This window comes from Salvelinus namaycush, unplaced genomic scaffold, assembly GCF_016432855.1.
Source record: "Salvelinus namaycush isolate Seneca unplaced genomic scaffold, SaNama_1.0 Scaffold204, whole genome shotgun sequence".
NCBI lineage: Eukaryota > Metazoa > Chordata > Actinopteri > Salmoniformes > Salmonidae > Salvelinus > Salvelinus namaycush.
This window is the reverse complement of record NW_024058831.1, coordinates 47,753-62,405: the sequence shown is the minus strand read 5'-3', so window position 1 is coordinate 62,405 and position 14,653 is coordinate 47,753. Positions and strand designations below refer to the sequence as shown.

The window sequence follows — 14,653 nt, the reverse complement described above, 5'->3', positions numbered from 1 at the left end:
ATGATCATGAGAGGTGTGAGAGAATTGCTGCTCTGTGTGTTGACTGTGGGGGTTGTCAAAGGTTGGTTCACTAATTTGGGTTGAATGGATTTGTTTGGGAAATATGCCTAACTTTATAAGTTGGAGATTCAAATTTGACTTTCTGTTTCTTCTGCATTGGTCATCTTGTATTCTTCACCACTAATAATATATGTAGCTATTTTGTGTCAACTCAACTTCTGTCAACACTTTCTCCTCAGTTTCTTGTTACCCTGTTGGAAAGTCCCAGAAGCTAGAGCAAGTCTCTCTGCAGAGGAGACTTGGAGGTAAGTGTTTCTTTCCACAACCCTTCTAGCTTTGTACTGTGTCTATGGTGCTGCTGTGTTTGACACTCATTCAACACCATAGAGTAACTCAGTTGTCTAAATAATGTTGTCAAACCCTTTGATTTGGTCATTTTGCTTGTGTACCTTAACCTACGTTTTTCAGAGCTGTCATCAAATGACGTCTCCATTGTGCATGCCCTGGCCTTGCTCCGATCCATAGGGTCTGACGCTAAACAAGACAGAAGGTACGGCCTGAAACATATACTTTTAAATCTGTGTTGGGTTCATGTTGCTCAACATTCTAATGGCAATTTGGCCTAGACCGTGTAGAACAGCTGTGTTGCTGTAGAATACCCAACTGTTCCTTTATGTTTTCTCTCTAGAGTATTTCGAGACTAATGAAGTAGAATCCCAAGCTTCTCCAAACCACGGTAGCTCTACGGCAAATGATGCCCTGTCCTCTGACGACGCTACCTCTGAAGCTGCCACTGGCCCGTCTGACGACGCTACCTCTGAAGCTGCCACTGGCCCGTCTGACGACGCTACCTCTGAAGCTGCCACTGGCCCGTCTGACGACGCTACCTCTGAAGCTGCCACTGGCCCGTCTGACGACGCTACCTCTGAAGCTGCCACTGGCCCGTCTGACGACGCTACCTCGGCAGCTGCGACCGGCCAGTCTGACGACGCTACCTCGGCAGCTGCGACCGGCCAGTCTGACGACGCTACCTCGGCAGCTGCGACCGGCCAGTCTGACCATGCCATTGAGGAACTGTTCACTTCTGCATCTGAGCCCCCTTTGACCACAATCATGGATATCTGATATGGGACATGGTGCTCGGAGTCCATGCAAGAGTTCATGGGTATTCTAGTCCAGGTTGTGTGTGTGTGTAACTGCATTTTCATGTTTTGGCTCAATTAAACGCTAACTGTAATACTTGTGTCCTCAGTATTGTTTTGAAGGTTCCTACTTGGAGTTGAGGTCTATGACCTGACATGAGTAACTGTGGTGATGGCAACATTTACATTTCCAATCAGCAAACGCAAACACTCCGAATGACCGTTGGTAGCTAGAGGAAGATAAACGGAGAGGATATGAGCAGAATGCTGGATGACTATAACCTTCACATGAACAGACATATTTGTAGAACAATGGTGTTGGTAGATGACATCCTCATGATAACACAGCAGATAATAAATAATTTTGGGCCTGAGGCCATCGACGCCTGTCACCTGCTAGCTGTGTACCTGGCTCTGGATAGAAGTCTCCCCTGTGCCCTGATCTAGGATCAGCTTACCCTCCCTAGATCATCAATCATTAGTGGAGAACATGACAAAAAATGACCTTAGATCAGTGTCTAGTGGGCATTTTCACTATACCATGTAACATCCCTAGAGTGGATATTGTTGTCCTAGCAACATGACCAAACAAATGGTTATCTTGGTCAGGAAAACGTTTTAATTACAGAATCTCTATGTGATATCCTATGTGTACCTGCAGCGTGGATGTGGGTCCTCTTCATGGACCCCCTCAGAAGTCTTTAACCAGGATGGAGGCTCCCTGGTTGATGAGGACGTCAACACACTCCACATGGCATTTTAAGGCAGACAGGTCCAGAGGGTGCGCTCCTGGCTGTCCCTCAACCTTGATCCAGCAGAGACTGAACCAGGACCTCCATAGCATGGTGGTGGCCGTGGTATGCCTGAATAGAAACACAAACACAGTCTCAAGCAAAGTCCAGTGGTACACCTGAATAGATACACTCTTAATATAATCAATGTTCTATAGGAGACCAGTGGTACACCTGAACATAATTTTTTTTCACCTTCATTTAACAAGCTCTCATTTACAACTGCGACCTGGCCAAGATAAAGCATAGCAATTTGACACATACAACAACACAGAGTTACACATGGAATAAACAAAACATACAGTCAATAATACAGTAGAAAAAAGAAAAAAAGTCTATATACAGTGAGTGCAAATTAGGTAAGATAAGGGAGTTAAGGAAATAGGCCATGGTGGCGAAGTAATTACAATATAGCAATTAAACACTGGAATGGTAGATGTGCAGAAGATGAATGTGCAAGTAGAGATACTGGGGTGCAAAGGAGCAAGATAAATAAATAAATACAGTATGGGAATGAGGTAGATAGATGGGCTGTTTACAGATGGGCTATGTACAGGTGCAGTGATCTGTGAGCTGCTCTGACAGCTGGTGCTTAAAGCTAGTGAGGGAGATATGTCTCCAGCTTCAGTGATTTTTGCAGTTCGTTCCAGTCATTGGCAGCAGAGAACTGGAAGGAAAGGCGACCAAAGTAGGAATTGGCTTTGCGGGTGACCAGTGAGATATACCTGCGCATGCTACGAGCGGGTGCTGCTATGGTGACCAGTGAACTGAGATAAGGCGGGGCTTTACCTAGCAGAGACTTGTAGATAACCTGTAGCCAGTGGGTTTGGCGACGAGTATGAAGCGAGGGCCAACCAACGAGAGCATACAGGTCGCAGTGGTGGGTAGTGTATGGGGCTTTATTGACAAAACGGATGGCACTGTGATAGACTGCATCCAATTTGTTGAGTAGAGTGTTGGAGGCTATTTTATAGATGACATCGCCGAAGTCGAGGATTGGTAGGATAGTCAGTTTTACAAGGGTACGTTTGGCAGCATGAGTAAAGGATGCTTTGTTGCGATATAGGATGCCGATTCTAGATTTAATTTTGGATTGGAGATGCTTAATGTGAGTCTGGATGGAGAGTTTACAGTCTAACCAGACACCTAGGTATTTGTAGTTGTCCACGTATTCTAAGTCAGAGCCGTCCAGAGTAGTGATGCTGGACGGGCGGGCAGGTGCGGGCAGTGATCGATTGAATAGCATGCATTTAGTTTTACTTTCATTTAAGAGCAGTTGGGGGCCACGGAAGGAGAGTTGTATGGCATTGAAGCTCGTCTTGAGGTTAGTTCACAGTGTCCAAAGAGGAGCCAGAAGTATACAGAATGTTGTCGTCTGCGTAGAGGTGTATCAGAGAATCACCAGCAGCAAGAGCGACATCATTGACGTATACAGAGAAGAGAGTCGGCTCGAGAATTGAACCCTGTGGCACCCCCATAGAGACTGCCAGAGGTCCGGACAACAGGCCCTCCGATTTGACACACTGAACTCTATCAGAGAAGTAGTTGGTAAACCAGGCGAGGCAATCATTTGAGAAACCAAGGCTGTCGAGTCTGCCAATAAGAATGTGGTGATTGACAGAGTTGAAAGCCTTGGCTAGGTCGATGAATACGGCTGCACAGTAATGTCTCTTATCGATGGCGGTTATGATGTCGTGGCAGAGGTGCACTGAGGTGCACCCGTGACCAGCTCTGAAACTAGATTGCATAGCGGAGAAGGTACGGTGGGATTCGAAATGGTCGGTAATCTGTTTGTTAACTTGGCTTTCAAAGACCTTAGAAAGACAGGGTATGATAGATACAGGTCTGTAGCAGTTTGGGTCTAGAGTGTCACCCCCTTTGAAGAGGGGGATGACCGCGGCAGCTTTCCAATCTTTGGGAATCTCAGACGATACGAAAGAGAGGTTGAACAGGCTAGTAATAGGGGTTGCAACAATTTCGGCACATAATTTTAGAAAGAGAGGATCCAGATTGTCTAGCCCGGCTGATTTGTAGGGGTCCAGATTTTGCAGCTCTTTCAGAACATCAGCTATCTGGATTTGGGTGAAGGAGAAATGGTGGGGGCTTTGGTGGGTTGCTGTGGAGGGTGCCGGGCAGTTGACCGGGGTAGGGGTAGCCAGGTGGAAAGCATGGCCAGCCGTAGAGAAATGCTTATTGAAATTCTCAATTATAGTGGATTTATCGGTGGTAACAGTGTTTCCTAGCCTCAGAGCAGTGGGCAGCTGGGAGGAGGTGCTCTTATTCTCCATGGACTTTACAGTGTCCCAGAACTTTTGTCAGTTTTTTTTTGTCAGGGTTTTTGGTGGTTTTCCTAAGCCAGGATTCAGACACGGCTAAGACATCCGGGTTGGCAGAGTGTGCTAAAGTAGTGAGTAAAACAAACTTAGGGAGTAGGCTTCTAATGTTAACATGCATGAAACCAAGGCTTATACGGTTACAGAAGTCAACAAATGAGAGCACCTGGGGAGTGGGAGTGGAACTAGGCACTGCAGGACCTGGATTAACCTCTACATCACCAGAGGAACAGAGGAGACGTAGGATAAGGGTACGGCTAAAGGCTATACGAACTGGTCGTCTAGCACGTTCGGAACAGAGAGTAAAAGGAGCAGGTTTCTGGGCACGATAGCATAGATTCAAGGCATAGTGTACAGACAAAGGTAAGGTAGGATGTGAGTACATTGGAGGTAAACCTAGGCATTGAGTAATGATGAGAGAGATATAGTCTCTAGAGACGTTTAAACCAGGTGATGCCATCGCATATGTGGGAGGTGGAACAACATGGTTGGTTAAGGCATATTGAGCAGGGCTAGAGGCTCTACAGGGAAATAAGACAGTAATCACTAACCAGGACAGTAATGGATGAGGCATATTGATATTAGAAAGAGGCATGCGTAGCCAAGTGAACATATGGGTCCAGTGAGTGGTTGTCCTGGCTGGGGACACGGCGATTCAGACAGTTAGCAGGCTGGTGCTATCAAGCAAGCAGATAGTAGGTCGGGGCCAACAAGCTAGCAGTTAGCAGACCGGGGCTAGCAAGCTAGCAGTTAGCAGACCGGGGCTAGCAAGCTAGCAGTTAGCAGACCGGGGCTAGCAAGCTAGCAGTTAGCAGACCGGGGCTAGCAAGCTAGCAGTTAGCAGACCGGGGCTAGCAAGCTAGTAGTTAGCAGACCGGGGCTAGCAAGTTAGCAGAAGGGCCTTTGGGGGACGTCTGTTTTTGCCTCTTCGTGCGGTGACGTCGATAGACCAGTCGTGGAGTAGCAGGGTTCCAAGTAGCTCTAGGCAGCTAGCAGGCCGCGGTTAGCAGAATGGGCCTTCAGCGGACGTCACGCCTGAGGGGCCTGAGGGGCCTTTTGACCTAAAGTAGACCAGTGTCTTTCAATCGGGAGCCCATTTTTGCTCCCGCCCAGCATCAACATCGGAGGTCCCTGCCAAGCGTGGGATTGAGAAACAAACACTCTACTTCTCCTCTGAGGTTGATTAACTCAAATGGCAAAATAAGGAAATCATCCTCATCATCACTGTGTAGAATATGCATGTATTTTACACTAATCAGGAATAGATAGGAATTTGGTGTGTGAGTCTGTCTGGACAGTCAACTTCCTGTGGAAAATCAACACCATGCCTGCATCCCAGATAGCACCCTATTCCCTATGTAGTGAACTACTTTTGATCAGGGCCTATAAGGATCTGGTCAAAAGTAGTGTATTAAATAGGGAATAGGGTGGCATTTGTAATATGGAGACCACTACAGGAGCAGGTAGGCTTTACTCACAGCGAGGTGTAGAGGGCTGATGGGAGCTCTGACATCAAAGTCGTTTAGCATGTCTGTCCCTGAGGTTTCAATTAGTTGAGGAAAGACAAGGACGGCCAGTTCAGACTTGTAACATATTTACTTGGAAGGTTAGTCTAGTAGCATGTGAAACATGGTAAATCTCAGTGACCAGCCCCTGCAGACATACTGGGGTGTTGCATCCATACCTTAAACAAGCAAGTGTGAGAAAGTTACCAACTGGCACTTACATCTAAAGGTGTTTCACTTGCAATCTGGAAAAAGAACATCAAGAGTGACAATGCGTCCACGACAAACATGCAGCCACACCTTAAAACCTACTGTTGGGTTCTGAGAATATGAAATATACTAATTCATGTCACTGAGGGAGAGCGCTTAATGTATAACGTTTACATTATGTCAGGATATGTTATTGTTAGCCATCAGGCATCCTATGGGTGGGATCCTCTGGGATGAGAAGAGACACAGTCTGGTACCAATCACCATGACAGCCTTGAGTTGGGGAGGAGTGAGCACTTTGGGGTAGCGGTCAGGTCAGATGAAGTGAGGAAGAACAGATATCATAAAGGTTCTGTCTAGCAACAGAGATGCATTGGCTGTTTAGAGGTGTAGGAGGAGACTCAGCATAGGAGAAAGGATTAAATATCAGTGCTTGTGTGAATATGTTTTTTGTCTAATGCAGCTGTCTTGACCCTCTGGGAAGAATAAACTTGGTTTAACTTCTACTTCATCACAATCCCGGATCCGGGAGCACCCCCATCAGTAAAAAAGCTGACTAGCATAGCCTAGCATAGCATCACAAGTAAATACTAGCATCTAAATATCATTAAATCACAAGTCCAAGACACCAGATGAAAGATACACATCTTGTGAATCCAGCCATCATTTCTGATTTTTAAAATGTTTTACAGGGAAGACACAATATGTATTTCTATTAGCTAACCACGATAGCAAAAGACACAACTTTTTTTTCCCACCATTTTTTTCCTGCATAGGTAGCTATCACAATTTCGACCAAATAAAGATATAAATAGTCACTAACCAAGAAACAACTTCATCAGATGACAGTCTGATAACATATTTATTGTATAGCATATGTTTTGTTAGAAAAATGTGCATATTTCAGGTATAAATCATAGTTTTACATTGCAGCCACCATCACAACTCTCACCAAATCAACTAGAATAACTACAGAGACCAACGTGAATTACCTAAATACTCATCATAAAACATTTATGAAAAATACACAGCGTACAGCAAATGTAAGACAAAGATCTTGTGAATCCAGCCAATATTTCAGATTCTTTAAGTGTTTTACAGCGAAAACACAATATAGCATTATATTAGCTTACTACAATAGCCAACCACACAACAGCATTGATTCAAGCCAACAATAGCGATAACGAATAAACCAGCAAAAGATATTAATTTTTTCACTAACCTTCTCAAACGTCTTCAGATGACAGTCCTATAACATCATATTACACAATACATATAGAGTTTGTTCGAAAATGTGCATATTTAGCGGCACAAATCGTGGTTATACAATATGAATAGTAGCCAAAATGCAAACAAAATGCCGGGAGAAATCTTGGGAGAGGCACCTAATCTAATCAGTAACTAATCATAAACTTGACTAAAAAATACAGGTTGGACAGCAAATGAAAGATACATTAGTTCTTAATGCAACCGCTGTGTTAGATTTTTTAAATTAACGTTACTACGACATACAGCGTGCGTTAAAGCGAGACCGCACCGAAATTAATGGCGGAATAGTAGATTTACATTTTTCAACAGAACAACGAATTAACATCATAAATACTTCTTACTTTTTGATGAGCTCCCATCAGAATCTTGGGCAAGTTGTCCTTTGTCCAGAGGAATCGTTGCTCGGTTGTAGATTGTCGTCTTCAACTTTGGAATTAGCAGCAAACATTAGCCATGTGGCGAAGACGTGCCCAACTCACCATAACGCAGCACAAATAAAATACCGAAAATCGCAATATACTGATATAAACTGATATAACTCGGTTTAAAATAACTACATTATGATGTTTTTAACACCTATATGGAATAAAATCAGAGCCGGATATATCTAAGGCCTATAACGGCAGCTTTCCAGAACGCAATCCTGAGGTCTGTCTTGCGTCATGGCGAATGTTGAAAAGGCTGGACCCCTGGTTCCAAGCCCATTTATATAGCCTCAGATCTGCCTAGCAACTCCATTCCAATTCTCATTGCTTGCTGACATCCAGGGGAAGGCGTATGCAGTGCATGTCGACCAATAGAATACATGCAAATTAATAAACCGACCCTGGAACAGATTGCCTGATTTCAGATTTCTCACTTGCTGACAGGAAGATTGCTCCAACTCGAGTTCTGTTTTACTCACAGATATAATTCAAACGGTTTTAGAAACTAGAGAGTGTTTTCTATCCAATAGTAATAATAATATGCATATTGTACGAGCAAGAATTGAGTACGAGGCAGTTTAATTTGGGAACGAATGTTTTACAAAGTGAAAACAGCACCCCCTATTGAGAAGCTTTCATAGTGTCCGTCGAGTTTTTACTCTGAGAATTAGAACCTAACAGTTGGCACTGCAAGCAGGGTTCACCACGATTTGCAGTCGAACTAGAGATTCTGAATCAGTGAAACAGAAACAAGGTAGGCACAGTTCCTACACCTGTTATCACTAATTCTGACATCTTGGGGAGATGAGAGTCGTAGGCTGAACCAATTATAGGGTACGGACCTAGAAAGCCTGAGCTTATTCAGTAGTCTCATTGTATTACGACCGGTCATAGCTTTGCGGTATTTGGTAAGTCCCGGAAGGTAAACCCGAACAGGTTGATACCTGTAGAGGGTAACTCCTAAGGGGTAAATCCCAAGTAGGTTGGTTCCTGCTAGTACTATAAGAATAGGGTGAGTCCCGGAAGGTAAGCCCGAGCAGGCGGGTACCTAGGGGGTAAGACCCGGGTGGGGTTGGTTACCTGCTATACCTGTAACGAGAGGGTGCAAGTCTCAGCCGCAGTGGACATGCGGCAGTAGAGTGGGTGTGGATGGATAAAGTGACATGCTTGTGTACTAGGATAAAAAGTTGCCATTCAGGGTTAGAAGAAAAGCAATAAGATACTCGAAAGCTGTTGGATTTGGGTGTATTAGCAGTAGCAATATGGAGAGGTTGGTTTTATGCCCTGTTGGGGTGGGGAACCATGACAGATTATGTGGAAATAGGAAGACAAGTGTGAATAATTTTGGTAATGTGTGTTATCAACAACAGTGATATTTGAACAGATTGGAGATGACTATCCATAACAATAAAATCCTTCATACAGTGAGGTTAGGGTAGGTTACCATGCTTGTCCTGAACCACAGCTGTAGACACAGCCTCCTCCAGGTCCTCAGACACTAGCTTGGAGATCCGTTACAGGATGTCTGTCACCCCACTGAGCCCCTATTGCAGGTTAGGGGTCACATCCACTTGAATGTCCTTCATATGACGAACCTCCTACAGAGCAAATGAGGAAAATATGATATATTATGATTTATGTTAGTAACAATACAATACGGGAATTTTATCCCAAAGCTACCTACAGCTAACATATATATTTATGTATGTGATCTATGTAAATAAAGGAATATAACACAGCTGTAAAACTGTGAAGGACTATATGGTGGAGGCCTACCCATTTCCCAGGAGCATTGTAAAAAGTGGATTTGGGTACAGTGTTTATTTCCCCCTAATATCTTTGAATATTACACCTAAAATAATTAGGCCTACTTCTTTCTACTGCTGATCTGAGACCATTAGGGTTAAACATTACAGATATAAATGCAATATATGGAGTAGAAAAGATTTCCTGCCCACCAGAATCAACATATTTTCTACATGGTCTATTTCTATCTGAATGTAACACCTCAATCAAGCATGTTAATTGATCGTTAAGTCATGTTTGTCAGGGAAACGGTCATTAGTGGCCTATATAAGCCTCATACAGGCCATGTGGAGACACTACCTGTTGATAACACAGACTATTTTCATGATCATGGGAGGTGTGAGAGAATTGCTGCTCTTTGTGTTGACTGTGGGGGTTGCGAAAGGTTGGTTCACTAATGTTTTATTTGGATTGAATGGATTTGTTTGGGAAATATGCTCAACTTTATCAGTTGGAGATTAAAATTTGACTGTTTGTTCCGCATTGGTCATCTGCTATTAATATATGTAGCTATTTTGTGTCAACTCAACTTCTGTCAACACTTTCTCCTCAGTTTCTTGTTACCCTGTTGGAAAGTCCCAGAAGCTAGAGCAAGTCTCTCTGCAGAGGAGACTTGGAGGTAAGTGTTTCTTTCCACAACCCTTCTAGCTTTGTACTGTGTCTATGGTGCTGCTGTGTTTGACACTCATTCAACACCATAGAGTAACTCAGTTGTCTAAATAATGTTGTCAAACCCTTTGATTTGGTCATTTTGCTTGTGTACCTTAACCTACGTTTTTCAGAGCTGTCATCAAATGACGTCTCCATTGTGCATGCCCTGGCCTTGCTCCGATCCATAGGGTCTGACGCTAAACAAGACAGAGAAGGTACGGCCTGAAACATATACTTTTAAATCTGTTGGGTTCATGTTGCTCAACATTCGAATGGCAATTTGGCCTAGACCATGTAGAACAGCTGTGTTGCTGTAGAATACTCAACTGTTCCTTTTTGTTTTCTCTCTAGAGTATTTCGAGACTAATGAAGTAGAATCCCAAGCTTCTCCAAACCATGGTAGCTCTCCGGCAAATGATGCCCTGTCCTCTGACGACGCTACCTCTGAAGCTGCCACTGGCCCGTCTGACGACGCTACCTCTGAAGCTGCCACTGGCCCGTCTGACGACGCTACCTCTGAAGCTGCCACTGGCCCGTCTGACGACGCTGCCACTGGCCCGTCTGACGACGCTACCTCTGAAGCTGCCACTGGCCCGTCTGACGACGCTACCTCTGAAGCTGCCACTGGCCCGTCTGACGACGCTACCTCTGAAGCTGCCACTGGCCCGTCTGACGACGCTACCTCTGAAGCTGCCACTGGCCCGTCTGACGACGCTACCTCTGAAGCTGCCACTGGCCCGTCTGACGACGCTACCTCTGAAGCTGCGACCGGCCAGTCTGACCATGCCATTGAGGAACTGTTGACTTCTGCATCTCAGCCCCCGTTGACCACAAACATGGATATCTGATGTGGGACATGGTGCTCGGGGTCCATGCAAGAGTTCATGGGTATTCTAGTCCAGGTTGTGTGTGTAACTGCATTTTCTTGTTTTGGCTCAATTAAACGTTAACTGTAATACTTGTGTCGTCAGTATTGTTTTGACGGTTCCTACTTGGAGTTGAGGTCTATGACCTGACATGAGTAACTGGTGATGGCAACATTTATTTTGCATTATAACCATGCTTTGGTATCAGCAATATGTCTACTTTGACCCCTGTGCTTAAATCACCATTTGCCTTAAGCTACATTTGGTCAAATTATGCTAGTAGCATCACATGTGGAATGGGTTCTAGTTCATTTAAACTTGATGGTTGTGGAACTGAGTGTTTAGGGTTGGTACATATGAGGCTGCTAGAATTGGGGTTAATGGTGTCAGTGCTAACTAATATCACGGTTGTCAACTTGCATTTAAATGACTCTGCTGGGTGTCTTCTCTCGTAACTGACTTGGTTTCCTATTAGTGAATGCTTACATGTAAAACCAGGTCTCGTATCATTAGCCCATCGTTTTTGCAGTGTCTTCATATCCCAGTGCCAATCCAAACTTTCAGGTTTAAATAAGCTCACCTGTCTTAGCTGGCAGGTTGCTATCAGGTCCAGGCTCTCCCAGAGTTGCTTGTAGCGCCGTTAACCTAGGATTTGAGGGCAGGAACAGTTTGACCAGGATTTCCCACCCACTCCGATTTACATGGGATAAACCATTGGAAGGAACCGGTAAATTTCTATGAGAAGCGTGAGGAAGTCTGTTCATACAGGCCTTCTCTAGCCGCATGATGAACGCTCAGGGTGTGCGTCGTAGCAAACCGCACTTAGTCACCATGAATTCAAAAAGCACGTACACGCAACCTTTAAATGCAGTTAATACAGCAACAAAATTGGCTCCAACTTTTGAGCTACCGGTAGGTATCTGCTGTAATTCAAACATTTCTGTGGCACCGCTTTACTCATTTATGCCAACCAAATCCAGATAGTAAATGTTCTGAAAGAGCTGCAAAACCTGGACCCATACAAATCAGCTGGGCTTGACAATCTAGACCCTCTATTTCTGAAACTATCCGCCGCCATTGTCGCAACCCCTATTACCAGCCTGTTTCACATCATATCGTCTGAGATCCCCAAGGATTGGAAAGCTGCCGCGGTCATCCCCCTCTTCAAAGGGGCAGACACCCTGGACCCAAACTGTTACAGACCTATATCCATCCTGCCCTGCCTATCTAAGGTCTTCGAAAGCCAAGTCAATTAACAGATCACTGACCATCTCGAATTCCACCGTACCTTCTCCACTGTGCAATCTGGTTTCCGAGCCGGTCACGGGTGCACCTCAGCCACGCTCAAGGTACTAAACGATATAACCGCCATCGATAAAAGACAGTACTGTGCAGCCGTCTTCATCGACCTGGCCAAGGCTTTCGACTGTCAATCACCATATTCTTATCGGCAGACTCGGTAGCCTCGGTTTTTCTGATGACTGCCTTGCCTGGTTCACCAACTACTTTGCAGACAGAGCTCAGTGTGTCAAATCGGAGGGCATGTTGTCTGGTCCTCTGGCAGTCTCTTTGGGGATACCACAGGGTTCAATTCTCGGGCTGACTCTTTTCTCTGTATATATCAATGATGTTGCTCTTGCTGCGGGCGATTCCCTGATCCACCTCTACGCAGATGACACCATTCTGTATACTTCTGGCCCTTCCTTGGACACTGTGCTATCTAACCTCCAAACGAGCTTCAATGCCATACACCACACCTTCCGTGGCCTCCAACTGCTCTTAAATGCTAGTAAAACCAAATGCATGCTTTTCAACCGTTCGCTGCCTGCACCCGCCCGCCCGACTAGCATCACCACCCTGGACGGTTCAGACCTAGAATATGTGGACATCTATAAATACCTAGGTGTCTGGCTAGACTGTAAACTCTCCTTCCAGACTCATATTAAACATCTCCAATCCAAAATCAAATCAAGAATCGGCTTTCTATTTCGCAACAAAGCCTCCTTCACTCACGCCGCCAAACTTACCCTAGTAAAACTGACTATCCTACCGATCCTCGACTTCGGCAATGTCATCTACAAAATAGCTTCCAATACTCTACTCAGCAAACTAGATACAGTTTATCATAGTGCCATCCGTTTTGTTACTAAAACACCTTATACCACCCACCACTGCGACCTGTATGCTTTAGTCGGCTGGCCCTCGCTACATATTCGTCGCCAGACCCGCTGGCTCCAGGTCATCTATAAGTCCATGCTAGGTAAAGCTCCGCCTTATCTCAGTTCACTGGTCACGATAACAACACCCACCCGTAGCACGCGCTCACTGATCATCCCAAAAGCCAACACCTCATTTGGCCGCCTTTCCTTCCAGTTCTCTGCTGCCTGTGACTGGAACGAATTGCAAAAATCGCTGAAACTGGAGACTTTTATTTCCCTCACCAACTTTAAACATCTGCTATCTGAGCAGCTAACCGATCGCTGCAGCTGTACATAGTCCATCTGTAAACAGCCCACCCAATTTACCTACCTCATCCCCTTACTGTTTTTATTTATTTACTTTTCTGCTCTTTTGCACACCAGTATCTCTACTTGCACATGATCATCTGATGATTTATCACTCCAGTGTTAATCTGCTAAATTGTAATTTTTCGCTCCTATGGCCTATTTATTGCCTACCTCCTCATGCCTTTTGCACACAATGTATATAGACTCATTTTTCCCCCCTACTGTGTTATTGACTTGTTTATTGTTTACTCCATGTGTAACTCTGTGTTGTTGTCTGTTCACACTGCTATGCTTTCTCTTGGCCAGGTCACAGTTGTAAATGAGAACTTGTTCTCAACTAGCCTACCTGGTTAAATAAAGGTGAAATAAATAAATAAATTCAGCGTGTTTTGAAGCAAGTTAAACCGTTATGGCCTATGCAAATTATTTTGTTTGCTACAGGGTAGGCCTTCCAGGTTATTTTATGTAGCCTAAGTTTGTGTATTGAATGTTATTCTACATTTGTTTGTCTGGGTCTCGAGAATCAGTTACCCTTTCTGACCAAGTCTGTAAAATAATGCGAGAACTGGGGGTATTTTGTCTTGAATAGAAGTAATAACGGAGAAGAATGGCAGGGTCTTGACAAGTTTATTTAATTTGATTATGTAGTCCACGTTTGTGTAGGCTCACGTTTAGTTGATGCTGTGACTAAATGAATATTAACTTGATCATTTACTTTATTGCTGGAGAACAGATGCAATAGGTAGGATTGAGAAGATTTGATGTAAATATAGCCTACCTTAGAATGGCACATGATAAACTGCGGGTTTAGATTCACGTGCAATTGATCAACTGCGGCGCTATCCAGTGGGCTGAATCTCCGCTACAGCGTAACTGTTACATTATAGGAGATTCAGATTTGTTTCCTCTGACAAAATCATCACAATAACCGAAGTTTAAACAGCCACAACCTTCCCAAATTCCCTTGATAGCCAGGTGCAAGGGGAGAGGAAAGGACCGAAATGCATCTTTCAGTGAAGGGTAGGCTACTGTAATAACCTCATTTGACCCGTCGGCCAACAGTGGCTCATAGACCTGTTAAAACTAGGCTACATTAATGAAATAGTGTGGTGACTTTGAGTTGATTAATATGCAACAAATACAAGAAC

The 14,653-nt window shown here is 44.4% G+C and overlaps 1 protein-coding gene across 1 annotated transcript in view; it reads left to right on the top strand.

Moving 5' to 3' along the window:
* Positions 1 to 14,653, top strand: part of LOC120038021 (polysialoglycoprotein-like) — a 53,177-nt gene continuing 38,524 nt past the window's right edge. The window contains exons 1-5 of the mRNA XM_038983964.1: positions 1 to 61; positions 240 to 305; positions 469 to 555; positions 689 to 1,052; positions 10,536 to 10,907. Of these exons, the coding sequence (XP_038839892.1) occupies positions 1 to 61; positions 240 to 305; positions 469 to 555; positions 689 to 1,052; positions 10,536 to 10,907 (950 nt within the window). The remainder of the gene's footprint in view (positions 62 to 239; positions 306 to 468; positions 556 to 688; positions 1,053 to 10,535; positions 10,908 to 14,653) is intronic.